The 17,138-nt window shown below is 41.8% G+C and overlaps 2 protein-coding genes across 5 annotated transcripts in view; one reads left to right on the top strand and one right to left on the bottom strand.

Annotated features, from left to right (window-relative positions):
- The first annotated feature begins 2,946 nt into the window (after positions 1–2,946).
- Positions 2,947–17,138, top strand: part of LOC130296589 (lysozyme C, milk isozyme-like) — a 56,475-nt gene continuing 42,283 nt past the window's right edge. The window contains exon 1 of the mRNA XM_056548287.1: positions 2,947–3,073. The gene's annotated coding sequence lies outside the window, so the exon portion shown is untranslated. The remainder of the gene's footprint in view (positions 3,074–17,138) is intronic.
- Positions 12,224–17,138, bottom strand: part of LOC130296588 (lysozyme C-1-like) — a 97,987-nt gene continuing 93,072 nt past the window's right edge. For 3 of the 4 annotated variants that reach the window (XM_056548282.1, XM_056548281.1, XM_056548280.1), the window contains 4 exons: positions 15,328–15,423; positions 14,559–14,705; positions 13,121–13,196; positions 12,224–12,453 (listed from right to left, as the gene is read on the bottom strand). In XM_056548282.1, coding sequence (XP_056404257.1) covers positions 12,384–12,453; positions 13,121–13,196; positions 14,559–14,705; positions 15,328–15,423 — 389 coding nt within the window. In that variant the 3' untranslated portion in view covers positions 12,224–12,383. The remainder of the gene's footprint in view (positions 12,454–13,120; positions 13,197–14,558; positions 14,706–15,327; positions 15,424–17,138) is intronic. The other variant, XM_056548283.1, reaches the window with a different exon arrangement.

Below are 17,138 nucleotides of genomic sequence, written 5' to 3'. Positions count from 1 at the left end.
AATTCCCCCAAAGGACATAGGCCCATTTAATCGGCGTCCAGCACCAAAATTCCACTGATACCCTCTCTTCGGATCATCAGCTCACCCCAAATAATCCAATCCTCCAAGGCGACCAAGGAAAGAGTCCCGAGAATCTGTAACTTTTGGGAGTCCCTGGATATCCCCCAAGAGACCTCATACCCCAAAAAATGCAATTCTTCCAGGCTAACTCAATCAACTCCTACCCAACAGGATCCTGCTTACTCACTCACACACATTTCATACACATTCGGGCAGTAAGATAGCTACATTATACATGGGTAATTGGCTGGACGAGAATTTATCTGTCTTGCTCTGTTAGGTCACATGTAAGTCAGCTAGATCAGCATGACAAAACAAAAGGGAGACATGGTTGCTTTGCCTGGAGTTGATCAAATCCCATCTGCGTCCGTTGTTGTTCCATCGTCTGGTCTGGGTACTGGGACATGAGGCCTATAATCCAGCCCCACGACTTTGGGCGACATCTGTAGTACATTAACTCAGCGTTCTTATAGCTATCTTACTTCCGGACAACTCCGTATACAGAATGGGGGGGATTCATCAGTATGTGTCTATTGTAGACACAGTTCTATCCATTTACACTTCTTGTCTAATATATACTCTTGCTCAGAATTTACTAAGGCTGTGCACTTCTATAAATCTTCTGATAAATCTTGTGCAAATTTAAAAACTCCCCCCCTCGCTCTACCGTACACTCCTTCTCTACCTCACAGGAAAAAAAGATGTAGGGATTTTGTTCTATTGCTTTGAGGCCAGGATTCCATTGTGGTTTTTTATGCATCATAAAAACCGCCAGAAAAACTGTCCCAGCTTTTTTTCTTTTAAATTTAGATACGTTTATGCGGAGGACTATGTCAGATTTTGTGGATTGCGATGATGAACAGCGTTTTAGTTTTTTTAAATGTCAATAAAAGCGTTAACGGGGGCTGTGGGGTATTTTTTTTTTTTTAAATACATTTTTTTTCATTGTGTTGTGTTTTTTTATAATTGAATTTTCAGGCTTAGTAGTGGAAGGCGTCTTGTAGACAGAATCCATCACTAAGCCGGGGCTTAGCATTAGCCCCAAAACAGCTAGTGCTAACCTCCAATTATTACCCCGGTACCCACCGCCACTGGGCTTCCCGTAAGAGCCGGTACCAACAGGCCCGGAGCGTCAAAAATGGCGCTCCTGGGCCTAGGAGGTAACAGGCTGGCTTTATTTAGGCTGGGGAGGGCCAGTAACAATGGTCGCCCACCCTGGTAACGTCAGGTTGTTGCTGCTTGGTTGCTATCTGGCTAATACTGAAAAAATTAGGGAACCACACACTTTTTTTATTTATAAAAAAAAAAATAAAAACGCATAGGGTTCCCCCTATTTTCAGTATCAGCCAGATACCAACCAAGCAGCAATGGCCTGACGTTACCAGGCTGGGCGAGGACCATCCTAAATAACGCCAGCCTGTTACCGCCTAGGCCCAGGAGCGCCATTTTTGACGCTCCGGGCCTGTTGGTAGCGGCTCTTCCCAGCACCCCTGTGGCGGTGGGTACCGGGGTAATAATTGGGGGTTAGCGCTAGCTGATTTTTGGGCTAACGCTAAGCCCCGGCTTAGTAATGGATTCTGTCTATAAGACGGCTTTCACTACTAACCCTGAAAATTCAATTATAAAAAACACAACACATTGAAAAAAAATGTTTATTTAAAAAAATCACTCCCCCACAGCCCTCGTTAACCATTTTATTGTAATAAAAAAAAAACGCTGGTCATCGTCGCAGTCCACCGAATCTGAGGTAGTCCTCCGCATTCACGTATCTGAAATGAGAAGAAAAGAAAAACAAGAAATGTGGGTTAGTACACTTTTTGCGCTCTCCCCTGGGAAGCGCACATAATGCAGCGTGTTCCTAAACAGGGAGCCTCCGATTGTTGCTAAACTACAACTCCCATCATGGGGGGCTGTAGTTAAGCAACAGCTGGACGCACACTGGTTGCAAAACACTGAGAGTTTGTTACTGACGTAGTCCTCCGCATTCACGTATCTGAAATGAGAAGAAAAGAAAAACAAGAAATATGGGTTAGTACATTTTTTGCGCTCTCCCCTGGGAAGCGCACATAATGCAGCGTGTTCCTAAACAGGGAGCCTCCGATTGTTGCTAAACTACAACTCCCATCATGGGGGGCTGTAGTTAAGCAACAGCTGGAGGCACACAGGTAGGGAAACAATGAGTTAGGAAACAGACAATGTTTCCCAACTAGTGTGCGTCCAGTTGTTGCAAAACTACAACTCCCGTCATGCCCAGGCAGCCGAAGGGCATGCTGAGAGTTGTAGTTTTGCAACAACTGGAGGAGAACAGTTTGGAGACCACTGTGTAGTGGTGTCCAAATTGTAGCCCTCCAGATGTTGCAAAACTACAACTCTCAGCATGCCCAGACTGCCAAGGCATTCTGGGAATTGTAGTTGGCAACATCTGAAGGGCCAGATGTTACAGAACTACAACTCCCAGCATGCCTGAACTGTCTGGGCATGCTGGGAGTTGTAGTTTTGCAACATCTGGAAGAGCACAGATTACAGTGGTCTCCAAACTGCGGCCCTCCAGATGTTGCAAAACTACAACTCCTAGCATGCCCAGACAGCCGAAAGGCTGTCTGGGCATGCTGGGAGTTGTAGTTTTGAAACTACCAGAAGCAGCAGTGAAGAGCTCCACTGCTGCCTCTGATGCAGAAGCCGCCACCGCTGATCCACATGTCCACTGATCCACATGTCTGCCTCATGTCAGTCTTTCAAACAACAACACACCACTACCCCTCTCCTCTCCACCCCCGCTCCCTCCCTTCTCCCGGCAGGGTGCACTACTCACCCCTGTTGTTCCTGACCGTCCTGCTCGCTCGTTCCTCATCACTGAACTGGTATGCCTGGGACCAGTCCTGACAGCTGACGTAATAGACGTCAGCGCAGCTCCGCCGTCCGACACATTCCACCCACGCCCCCCTCGGCGTCACGTCGCGTATAAGTGACAGATCGTCTCCGGGAGCAAGTTAACCCCTTCGGAGTCCAGCAGGTCGGTGGGGACACGATTGGGTGTGTACAGTATACAATTATTATTGCACATTGTTTCTGTGAGCTCCATCTGCAGACCGAGCTCACAGAAACAGTGAGTGACACCGACTGTCGGACGCACGGCATGGTGTCCTCCCTCATGGCATCCCCCCCTTGGTACGCTACAGATGCAATGCGGATCGCAGCAGATCTCCAAAATGATCTGCTGCGATCCGCATTTAAATTAAAAAGCCGGTGGTACATGCGGCTACGGCTACACCGCGCTGCCACCGGCTTCTATATACACTCTCATAATTCATAATCCCCGCTGGGAGAGGGGAGCTCTAATTGGAGAATAGCTATTGACCAATCAGAGCTCCCGTGTTCCGGCGGCGGGGATTATGAATTATGACAGCTGTGTACAGAAGCCGGTGGCAGCGCGATGTAGCCACATGTACCGCCGACTTTTACAGTTAACAAAGGCGGATTGCAACGGGTCTCTGCAGAATGACCTGCTGCGATCTGCACCTCAGCCCCTGAACTACAACTTCCATCATGGGTAGAGTCTGTCCATGATGGGAGTTGCAGTCCTTACTGTGTGAAAATACACACTTTGGTACGTGTCCTCCGAGGTGGTGTATATTTGCGCAAAAAAATGATACTTGCGTTCTTTTTGTGCGTCCAAAAAAAACCCCGCAGTTAGTAAATCAATGCCTACAGGAAAAATAGCTCTACGGTACACCTGAAGGGTGACATCTTTAGAAAAAGTTCCACCAAAAAAGACGCACAAAATGAATGCAGAAAATATCATTGCGCAAGATTTTGTGCAAGAAAATACACTTAAAATTACTCTATTTAGATTGATGAATCCCCCCCAATGTATATACCGAAGCATAGAGAAATAAATCAGACAGAGCCATTGTGCTTTAGCGTTCCCTGTGTGCTGTCCACTGGGCTTCATTTCAAATCGTTCAAGCTTATATCACCTTTGTCATTAACATAAGTTCCCACCCCCTGCTACGGGACGTTCTAGCATATGGGGAGTGAGCAAATATCATGAGGAATGTGCCTTGTCCTCATGGCATTTCACTTCCTCTACACGATGGGAGGGGTCCAGAGCAGATACCAGAAGGAGCAGAGGGGGGAAACAGATGAGGGAGGGGGGCCTCCTACATGAATCATTTTTTTACATGGAAGGAAACCATAGAAACATCTATTACACATGGCTGTCTAACTACCTGCCTGCCCACCTGTCTAACTACCGGTCTGCTAGCCTGGCTGTCTAACTAATTCATGCTCTATTCCTATATATGTGTGAAGTCTAATTTATTTAGATGCTATTTTTGTGAGCTAAATGCTGTTTTAATTAATTACTGAATCCATGCCGTGTTTTACCATTTACTCTCTTAATGAGAGAAGATTCTCCTATATATAAGGAAGGGTAGAGGTCCCCTTCCCATATTATTCATAAATATTTTGCTGCTGAAGAAAGGACCTAAGGCAGTCCTGAAACGAGTCCAGCCAACTCTTATAGTGCGGACCATTATTTGCTGCCTAATATTTAATATTTATCTGGCAATAGCGCTATCTTGGATTTTCTAATTGGACCTGTCAATCACAGATCCCAAGCCTCTGTTGCACGAGGACACCATCCTAGGCTCATCCCCGCTCAGCTCTTACCACCCACCAGTCTGTTACTAACCTCCAGCAGCATAGCCCACGATCCTGTATGAAACCTCGCACTCGTGAGTTCACCGAACGGCCAGCGGCAGACCGGTCAAACAGCGTTGCGCAGACACTAGATGAGCCACCGCATGGCAGCGCAACCTCCAGACAACCAGGGGAGGTGAGAGGTGCAGTGCACCATTCTATGTTCCTATACTATTTGGACCAAATGCGGAGGAGCGGGTAAGATTAAAGGGGTATTCCAGGAATCAAAAAACGCCTTTTTTCTTTCAAAGACAGCGCCCTCCTTGTCTCCACTTTGGGTGTGGTATGACAACTTGGCTCCATTCACTTCAATGGAACGGAGCTGCAGAACCACACCTAACCTGGAGACATGGAGGGGACTATCTTTAAAAGTCCTCATCACTACCAAATCCTTATCACTACCACACTTAAGATTGCAGTCAGATACACAAAGACTTACCTGTCTGACAGTGGAGGAGTGTGTTCCTGATACTGAAATCACGGGCGCATGGATTGCCACATTTTATATTTACTAAAATTGATATTGGATTGTTTTTCCAAAAGAACTTTGAATTACTATTGGATCAGCCTTGTTAATCACAGGATCCACATACTACTAACAATTGGTGTATTGTAAAGGCTAGACTGTTTATTTGTATGGGAGGACTATAAATCCCAGCCTGCCTTGAAACAAACAGCAAAGGAATCATTTTACAAGCAGCAAATAATAGGATCTTTTTAGATGTGTTTATACATTATTTATTTATCCATGTGTTTTATTACTTTTATCTAATATCAGTGTGTCACAAGGGCCATGTGACACACTATTTAGTAATAATTATTATCTATTATTTACTGAATTAATATATTTTAAGTTGAATTTAGTACTTTAATCCATTAAACTTTGTTCATCGGAATATATATATATATATATATATATATATATATATATATTTTTTTTTTTTACTTTTCAAACACGTATGGTATAAATGTCACTCGGTTTGCACAGTTATCAGTTACGTGATGTATAGGAGCCTGTCCCAGTACTTTACTATATCTTACTACCTGCCCAACCACCTGTGTAACTACCTACCCACCTGGCTTTCTGACTACCTACCTGCCCACCTGGTTGTCTGACTAGCTGCCCCCCTGGCCACCCAGCTGCCTAACTACCTGCCCGCCTACCTGGCTGTGTAACTACCTGCCCGCATGCACACCTGCCCACCCACCTGGCTATATACTCCCCACCCACCTGGCTGTCTAACTACCTGCCCACCCATCTAACTACCTGCCCGCCCACCTGGCTGTCTTACTACCTGCCTGCCCGTCTGTCTAACTACTTGTCCAACTATCTGGTGGCTGTCTAACTACCTACCTGCCTGCCTGCCCACCTCGTTGTTTAACTACCTGCCCAGCCACTTACCCACCAGGCTTTCTGCCTACCTATTTACCTGGATGTCTACCTGCCAACATACCTACTTGAAATAGAGCGGAGAATAAAAAGGCCCTTTCAATGTGCTGCTGGTTCGAATTGGGGAATGACAAACCAGGACCAGAGATGTAGGTATACAAGCACTGGAAAGGTTTTATTCATAAAAAAATAAATAGAGATGATGCATTTCAGGGGAGGCAACCTCTTCAGATCAGTATCCTACATACATCCTACATACCTACTTGGCTGTCCACCTACCTAACTACCTTCCTGGCTATCTAGGTAGCTACCTACCTATCTAGCTACCTACTTCCCCACCCACCCACCTACACACCTGGCTGTCTACCTACCCACCCTCCTACACACCTGGCTTTCTACCTACCAATCTACATACCTGGCCAGACACCTTACTAGCTAGCTGCCTACCTGCCAGGCTAGCTTTCTAACTTCCTGACTCTCTACTAACTTAGCTAGCTGCCTACCTGGCTATCTGCCTAGCTAGGTAATTACCTACTTAGGTAGCTACCTACCTGGCAACCTACCTAACTACATACATACCTACCTAACTGTCTACCTACCTAGCTAGCTAGCTATCTACCTTCCTGGCTAGCTAACTAGCTACATAGCAGCCTACCTACCTGGCTACTTACCAACCTACCAACATAGTTAGCTCCCTGCCTACCTTGCTAACTATCTGGCTATCTACCCAACTAGCTAACAACCTACCTAGATAGCTACCTACCTACTTAGCTAAGAACATTCCTAGCAAGCAAGTTACCTACATAGTTAACAACCTAGCTATCTACCTACCTATCTCACAACCTACCTACCTACTTACCGGGTTACCTGAAAAATCCTACATAAGAAATCACGGTAGACTTAAATAGATGTATAAATAAAATACAATCTTTATTGAACATTCACATACAATACATACATTCTTAAAATATGCACAAGAACAGACAAGGAAAATCCCACTGGGTAATAATGTGACAATGTATAGGGCACAAACAGATTTCTCACCTCTTAAATACAAATTATGCAAGTTTTTGCAATATCAAATAACAGTAGATCAGGGGATAAATTGTTACATAGTATGATGGATTAGTAAATCTACATCGATAGGTGCTATAAAAATACTGGTAACTATAAATATATTGCACCATATGCCCAGGGGCAAATATATTTCGCACATATGCCCCAAGAAATGTAAACATATATAAGTAGTCAAGTGCAAGAAATTTAAACGTACGGTATATAAGCAGTCAAGTGACAGTGTCCTTATAGAGCTAATATGTGCCACATAAGACCTCAAGTCAGCCCCTGAAAAATAGCATACAATCCCCTGGAAAAGATATATGGCCCAATCTCACATAAATTACCTGTGGTGAATATAAGTCACCTTCCTAACACACGTTTTGAGTCGGTTGGTCACAGGACCTCAAGTCAGGGTCCTCTCTGAGGAAATACCTGCTTATGGGGGGGGGGGGCTGCCTAATAAGGGAACATTCTAATTACTGTGGGACATACCTACCTAATGGTGGAACTACCTGCCTATTGTGTGGGGGATAAACCTTATTAACTGCAGACCTACTATCCTACCCGCTTTTACTGTGGTGGACACCAAGGGGGCATTATAACAGTTCAGGACCTATAGATGGGAGATTGTGTAGAGATCGGGATGGTACTGTAAAATGTGGAGTCTGTCACGTTTGTCCTGCAGAGAACAAAAAGATGAGTTTTGGCTAGAAGAGGTTGTCATGGTGGTCTGAGCCGGATGGAGAAGAAAAGGAGAGAGGATGGAGCTGATCAGAAAAGATGTCTGTGAGTTCCTTATATGTAACTGTAATCACTTATTGCGTATACAGATCCTGTGCACACCTGGTATATACCTCTATATGGCCCTGTATATAATCACTTATATGGTATACAGATCATGTGTACAGCTGGTATATACCTCTATATGGTCCTATATATGTAATTACATATATGCTGTATATAATCATTTATATGGTATATAGATCCAGTGTACAGCTGGTATCTACCTCTATATGGTCTGTATATAATCACTTACATGGTATACAGATCCTGTGTACAGCTGGTATCTACCTCTATATTGGCACTGTATGGCGGAATACCAGTCTGTGTACAGTGTTTTTTTTTCCAGTAACAGTTCAGATAGTCAGTCACTTTGTGATGTATAGTGTGTTCCTAATGCACTGGTACTATTTTGCCATTGTATTATTTTTATACTGGCATTATTGGTATTGTTAGTCTGTGTATAGTGGTTTTTACTCAGATTGGGATATTACTCAGTCTTTGTGTGGTGGTTTCATGTATATTGTTATTATTGGTCCCAGTACTCTGGATTTTGTCATTAACAGTATGATGGTAATATATATGGGGATTGGTAATATTTGTCTCAGTATACAGTACTTGGTCAGCAACAGTATGATGGTAATATGTATGGTGATAATATTTCTCCTTTTATACTGGTATTGTTTGTAATATTGTTCAGTAAACAGGATTTGGAGTCTTGCAGGGGGCCCATGCTTTATTAGGTCTTGGCGCCCCAAGTGTTGCTAGTTTATTAAATTATATAAAATAATGAATATGAGGGCGTTTTGGTTGGTGTCATTTTATAGCAAGGGGGAAGGAGCAGCATTTCATTCTCGGATTCAAGCAGCACAGTATACTAGTTAGCTAACAACCTTCCTACCCAGCTAGCTACCTACCTGACTGCCCATCTTTGTCGCACTGAGTATCATACAGTGTTGCACGTAATGTAAGCAAAAAGAGTCGCACTGCAACCCACAAATGGCTGCTTTACCAGCTGTCAGCCATGGCCACTTGTAGGTCTATTAAAATTCTCAGCACCAGGCCCATGATACTCTTATTCCAGCCCCCGCTGCTTACCAGTACCATGCAATGCATGCAGCTCTCCTGCCTCGATGTAGGCTCCAGATATTCCTTTTTTCTGCATGCAACAGTCTCTGACTTCTCCCATAGGGGCCGTGCATGTGCACAAGCTTTCTTTTATAAAGTCAATGCACATTTCTGATTCCTGTCCTCCTTCAATCCCTGCCAGACACCAGCTATATGAAAGCACTTTCCTGTGATGCCTGAACAATATTTTAGTACCTACACGCGAATGTATTTGTTCCTTTGTTCCAGATCTGCATACCTGTGTCTGACCTGAGCCTGATATCCTGACCCTGCTTCTGCCTGACCCCTTGGACCTGCTTGATTCTCCAGTATATGACACTGTCAGCTTTCCCATCCTGGAGTAAGATAAAGGATGAAAACCAGATTACAGACTAATCTACTATTTAGCTCTATGTTAGCAATATTTTAGCTCTTTTTCGCTGTGTGTTTTAGGACCCATGACTGAGACCAAGCTTCCTGATGCTCGGCAGGATATCTCGCTCCAGAATGCCTTGATAGTCTTGAAATGTTATTGAATCCTGTACAGATTCAAGACACCCTGTGCCAGATGCAGCAAAGAAGCCATAAAACATAAATCAGCCTCCTCCATTCTTCGCAGTAGGTATCAGGATCTTTTTGTGTAGGTTTCATTTTTGCATCTGCGAATATAGAGCTGATGTGTCCTACCAAAAAGCTTTAGTTTTGTCTCATCTATCCAAAGGATATTCTTCTAGAACTATTGTGGCTTGTTCTTTGGCCAGAAAACTGGAGCTTTTTGGCAAGTCACATAAACTCTGTGTTTGTAGATACAAAAATGAAGCATACAAAGTAAAGAACACTGTACCTATTGTGAAGCATGGAGGAGGTTGAGTTATGCTTTGGGGATGCCTCACTGCATCTGGAATCTATACTGGGTACAATGAAATCTCAAGACTATCATGGTATTCTGGAGCAAAATGTGCTGCCCAGTGTCAGGAAGTTTGGTCTCAGTCACAGGTCCTGGATCCTCCAACAGGATTATGACCCAAAACACACAGCTAAAAATACCCAAGAATGGCTACGAGGAAGAAACTGGACTATTCTGAAGTGGCTTTCTATGGTTGGGTGGGATACCTTTGAGGTGTCCCATTGCATGACTTTCTAGCACCTCTTGGTTGTTAGGCATATTAGTCCCGAAACTGCACATTATTGTTGTTATGTTATGTTGTATTCATATTTTGCAGTTTTTCATCACATCCTTACTCATATGTGATACCTCAGTGTAACAAACAGAAATAGTTTTGCTTAAAAAAACTCATAATACCCCAAACACAAACATTCAGGCTTTTAGCAAATAAATTCCTCAGTCACATGACAACTGCACACATTTTTAGCTAGGACATGATTACCAAGACACTGTACAAGGCACTGTGAGTACCAAGTACCAAGACTGAGCATGATAGGGACAGGGATGCCTACACATCATCTAGTGGCCTTGCTCCTGCCCTCCAGGAAAAAGTAAGAGCTGCAATATCCCTATGGGCACTTGCTAAGGCTGTGACAACACAAGGCCCAGTCTGTCTGCTGGTATCCTATGCCACAAATTGCATTTCACTTCAGCTGTGACACTGATCTCAGTAAACTTACCAGTTGAAAATGGCACTTGGCCATCAATAGTGCCTTTATCTACTATGAAGACAAGAGAGAGCACTCCATAGCGTTATACCGCAGGTATAGGGTCCAAGAGTAGAATAGGAAATGCCCTTACCAAATGCGGTTGTGTAAGCTCACAAACAACAGTGATCAGCGTGAGTGAGAAATAGGATCCAGCCTGCAGCCTTCCCATCCGAACACGGCAATGGCAAGAAAGGACTTCTGAAGGTGGTGGGATTCAGCGGCGCTGGCCAGGAGCAGACACATCAGGCAGGTAGGAAAGTATCTTTATTAAAACAATGCAACGCGTTTCACCGCAGATACGGCTTCACCTGATGAAGCCACACCTGCGGTGGAACGCGTTGCATTGTTTTAACAAAGCTACTTTTCTACCTACCTAACTTGTCTGCTCCTGGCCAGCGCCGCTGAATCCCACCACCTTCAGAAGTCCTTTTTTGCCTTTATCTACTATGAGACCATGATGGACATCCATATTCTGAAACCTGTGAACAATGTTATGTTTATGCTACAACAGTAAAATGGGTACAAGTCCAAGGGTAAGCCACTGAGTAGTGCAGCTGCCCCTTTAAGGGTGATAACCATACTTGCTTGTAGGGTGAGAGGTAAGGAAATTGGAGGGTTAAGGCCATTACCATAATCCCTTTCCCTGACTAGCATAATGCTCTGGATCTGTTCTGGCCAAACAAATGAACTCTGACCCCTTGAAATCGCTCTGCTGAGATATAAGTAACCAGGATTGAGAATACTTGTATATGCTCTGCCTGCTCCCCCCTGCCCCATTACACATCGCTTTGCAGATAATACACAATACTTTATATACAGGAACACAGAGGAAAGGTAATTGTATATATATTGTGCGCACTGTATACTAAAAACATAAAGCAGTATACATATTTGGTGTTTCTGTTATCTTAGAACATATTACTGTGCTTGTATACAGAATTGTATTAGCACATACACTATTCAGTGCATTGTATGTACTCCAATATAATGGCGATAAAAACTACAACTCCTCCTACAAAAAACAAGCTATCATTGTCTATGTTAATGCATGCTTAAAAAACCTTTTTAATGTACAAAATACTAAAATATAAAAATGCCTATACTTATTTATATCATGCATTTTAATGTAAGATAAATAAAGTGTATGTTGTAAGTTAGTGGTAGAGAACACTGCAGTGTATAGTGTGTGTGCGCTACTGTAGGCCCCATATTCATCCTTTTACATTTATGCTTTAAAGCTCCAGATCTCCTTCAGATATCCTTTGTACCACTGGTGTAACCCCTAAGCTCCCTGCTTCACACCACTGTCTATTACCCAGAGTTTAGAGCAGCTAACAAAGAGCAGTCTCGCTCCTGCAGACGTGGTCTGGTCATGAATGACATGGACAGCCATTTATCTTATGGACTTTATGTAATGCTATATTTTTCCTGCAGGGGGAGCTCTATGTATCAATAGGCAAACACAGAATCTTGATGCTCTAAAGATTTTATTGATTTGTAGATTAAGAAATATTTTTGTTAGATTTTTGTGACAATTTCAGAAGATGAACAATTACATGTGATTGGTGATTCAGAGAGGAGACACCAGAGATTTCATCAGTCATCCGGTGTTTTCATCACTTGTATCAAGTTAACAAGTCGTTGGACACGTTAGATATTCTTGAAGGTTTTTGTTTTCACAGTGTTGTTTCCAGACACCCCTATATAAGAATGAGGCAAACAATGTATTAGTATAGTCCAAAGGATTAATAAAGTGTAAAAAGAAACATGGCACTATCTTGCAAAACAGCGCCCCCTTGTCCATGGACTGTGTGTGGTATTGCAGCTTAACCTCCTTCTAGTTAATCATTCTGAGCTGCAATATGTAACATAGCCATGACTTATATAAACTCTCATACAATCCCTAGTAGTGCACATTAGATACAGAGTGTTCAGTGATGAAAAAGAAGCGATCCTGTTGCGGCGCTCGCCCGTGTGGCAGGAATGGAGTTCAAAAGCCGATGGTAAGTAAAGGCATCTTTATTCAGAATCAATTCGGACTACGCGTTACGAAGGGACACGCTCCCCTCTTCCTCAGGTCCAGGACAGGCTCCCTTTCAACACCTGACTAGTGATGTAATGTCTCGGGCTGCACTACAACACTCATTTTGTATGCTGTTAACAATAAACATCAGGGCAAAGATCCCTTAATAATTGTGAGACCAGCTATCAAACACAGGTACAGACACTATATTATGAATTACACAACTTTACAGCCCCTGTATCAAAGTGACATAAAAAAATATCCCAGAATATCAATTTAATGTAAGATGGTAAGAGTAGTATATACAGTCTACAGAAAGTTCCTACCATAGTGTCACAACCTACCATGCAGCATATCCTTGGGTTTTTATAACAGTGACAGCACATTGGATATCATCATTTAGGTTTTGGTCACGTAAGGCTACAAAATAAAAAAAGACAACGCTGTAAGACAGAGCTATATGTTCGTATTTTAATATACTTTTTGCAGTGCTAGTTATAACCACCAGGGTGGATTGTGATAATTTTCTGCATATTAAACAAGAATATTATAAACATATTGAGATACAACACATGACCAGTTTTAACCCCTTAAAGACATCGGGTGTATATTTACACCCGGTGTCCCCTTCGGCTGTATGAAGCATGCTTAGGAGCTGAGCTCGCTTCATACACGGTGGGTCTCGGTTAGTATGAGCAGACAGGACCTACAGCTAATGATGGGCATCACCAATCAGGCCAATGCCTGATATTAACACATTAGATGCTGCGATCAGAAACAAAATTAATATAAAGTGATCAACAAGTGATCAATACAGATCAGATCAATACAGATCATGACACAAAAAATTATAGGGGTCAGAAGAGGACAATTTTAAGCATGGCCATTTTCATACAAAAAGTTATCATGTTTTAAAAGTAGTAAAATGAAACAAAACCTATTTAAATTGGGTATCACTTTAATTGTATGGACCTACAAAATTTAGCTAAAATGTCATGTTTGCCGAAAAGTGCACTGCATAGAAACAGAAGCCCCCAAAAGTTGCAAAATGTCAGTAATTTTTAACCTTAAATAATGTTTTTGCTTTTTGTTTCACCATGTTCATGTGGGTCGGTAGGTGGAAAATTGAAAGCACCAGGGCTTTTAGAAGGCGAGGAAAGTGTAAAAAATAAATAAATAAATAAATAAATAAAAATTATATATATATATATATATATATATATATATATATATATATATAATGTGTGTGTGTGTGTGTCTTTAAGGAGTTATAGGGGTACACCGGTGGAACAATTATTATTATTACTTTTTTAAATAGACTGGTTCCAGAAAGTTAAACAGATTTGTAAATTACTTCAATTAAAAATCTTAATCCTTTTAGTACTTATCAGCTGCTGTATGCTCCAGAGGAAGTTGTGTAGTTCTTTTCTGTCTGACCCCAGTGCTCTCTGCTGACACCTCTGTCTGTGTCAGGAACTACTTAAAGCATTAGAGGTTTGTTATGGGGATTGCTCCTACTCTGGACACTTCCCGACATGAAAAGACTGACTGAAGACTGAAAAGAAATTTGAAAAGAAAATAACTTCCTGAAGAGCATACAGCAGCTGATAAGTACTGGAAGGATTAATATTTTTTATATAGAAGTCATTTACAAATCTGTCTAACTTTCTGGCACCAGTTGATTTGGAAAAAAAAAAATTCCACCGGAGTACCCCTTTAAATATCGAAGACTTATAGCAAGCATTACATCTATAAAGTTTGAAAGTGGAAAGGAATGCTTACCAGAACATGGGATATGGCAGTGATTCTGGCCTGGGTATTTAGGGCATTGGCACCACAAGCCAGCACCAACCTGGAAGACACCATGGGCCCGATCATTTGCTCTATGGTATTTATTGAAATTACTGGCATGGTGGGCTATGCACATGACTGAAAGACAGAAGGAACAAACATGATCTTTTACACTATCTTTATAATTTGCAATGTAAAAGATAAAAGTGGAGCATGATAGATATGAGAGAAATAGATGGATGGATGGCTGAATGGATATTAGATAGATAGATAGATAGATAGATAGATAGATAGATATGAGATAAATAGATGGATGGATGGCTGAATGGATATTAGATGGATAGATAGATAGATAGATAGATATGAGATAGATAGATATGAGATAGATAGATAGATAGATAGATAGATAGATAGATAGATAGATAGATAGATATGAGAGAAATGGATGGATGGCTGAATGGATATTAGATAGATAGATAGATAGATATGAGATAAATAGATGGATGGATGAATGGATATTAGATGGATAGATAGATAGATAGATAGATAGATATGAGATAAATAGATAGATATGAGATAGATAGATAGATAGATAGATATGAGAGAAATAGATGGATGGATGGCTGAATGAATATTAAATAGATAGATAGATAGATAGATATGAGATAGATATGAGATAGATAGATAGATATGAGATAAATAGATATGAGATAGATAGATAGATAGATAGAAAGATATGAGATAGATAAGATATGCTTACGATTTGCCACCATGGTGTTATCCAAGTTAAGTTTTTTTAATGCATTAAGCCATGTGCAGCGGTTGGATGCCTGGCTGGTAGTTGTAGTTGTCAGAGCTGCGAGGATAAGGACAATAATGGTCTTCATTTTGATGTGTTGTGGAGGCTGATCCTGCACCCTTTATATTTATAGTCAATGCCTTGTGTTCACACAATACACACACCACCATCTGACCACACAGTCAGTACATGTAAAGCCCTGGGGCATATACTGGGTACACATTATTGTTTGGGGCTTTTGGCAATGAATTTAGGAATTCTCTTTGTTTTCCCATTTAGAGCCAGAGGCAGTATGTGTTATTGGATTACCAAATATTCTCTTACATAGTGTAAGTAGTTGAAAACGTCCATAATGTTGACAGTGCTTCTAAATTCTTACACCTAGTCATTGTGTACAGTTTTGTACGTTCCCTGCCAGACTTTCCCGGAATTTACTTTCTAAGATACAAAGTAGCTGCAGATTTCTCAGTCGCCATTTTGCGGAACCCCAGTTACTACAGCAAACACAACTCTAGCATGATGAATAAAGGCATAATAAAGCATTATGCAGTATCCGCTGCAAAGAAAGGTATCCCCAGTAACACAACATCTGCAATACTTGTCATGTTCTAAGGTCGGTAACAGTAGGCAATATGTGAGTTTTTGCATGGTTCTCCGTACATTTCCCTTCTTTTCACCAATTGCCATGCTCAGAAAAATGGTGGCACTATATCTACTGTAGGACAAAGTCACATCTCTTACATCTTGCTCTGTACTGCCAGCATGGACTCAATGGGACTGGTTAACTCTTGTTGCGACTGGTTGACTCTTTTTATAGGACATTTCCTCTTGATGCCACTCAATTACCTCCTGGACTGAATCAACCAAAGTGGTACTGGCCTTCATGTGTACATAGTCCTTCAGACTCCACCCTAACACCTAGGTGTCAAAACGAGATCCCTTAGTACCTTGTAGACCTAACTGTCTACCTACCTAGCTAGATATCTACCTTCCTGGCTATCTAACTAGCTACATAGCAGCCTACCTACCTGGCTGACTACTTACCTGGCTACTTACCAACTTATCTACATAGTTAGTTCTCTGCCTACCTTGCTAACTATCTGGGTATCTACCCAGCTAGCTAACAACCTACCTATATAGCTACCTACCTACTTAGCTAAGAACATGCCTAGCAAGCAACCAACCTACATGGTTAACAACCTAGCTATCTACCTACCTATCTAACAACCTACTTACCTGGCTACCTGAAAAATCCTACATAAGAAATCACGGTAGACTTAAATAGATGTATAAGTATAGAATAAGTATATTCAAGACGTTCGGCACTGCTTACTTCTGTACCTACGGCGAACGGATTCTAAGTCGCTGTAGCGATGATGGATGTGATGGTGCTCGGACACATGTAAGAAATAACCTTGGTGCACTTGATAATGTGACAATGTATAGGGCACAAACAGATTTCTCACCTCTTAAATACGAATTATGCAAATTTTTGCAATATCAAATAACAGTAGATCAGGGGATAAATTGTTACATAGTATGATGGATTAGTAAATCTACATCGCTAGGTGCTATAAAAATACTGGTAACTATAAATATATTGCACCATATGCCCAGGGGCAAATATATTTCGCACATATGCCCCAAGAAATGTAAACATATATAAGTAGTCAAGTGCAAGAAATGTAAACGTACGGTATATAAGCAGTCAAGTGACAGTGTCCTTATAGAGCTAATATGTGCCACATAAGACCTCAAGTCAGCCCCTGAAA

This window comes from Hyla sarda, chromosome 12 (assembly GCF_029499605.1).
Source record: "Hyla sarda isolate aHylSar1 chromosome 12, aHylSar1.hap1, whole genome shotgun sequence".
NCBI classification, from domain to species: domain Eukaryota; kingdom Metazoa; phylum Chordata; class Amphibia; order Anura; family Hylidae; genus Hyla; species Hyla sarda.
The sequence above is the reverse complement of the archived record's forward strand: the minus strand, read 5'-3'. Positions and strand labels throughout refer to the sequence as shown.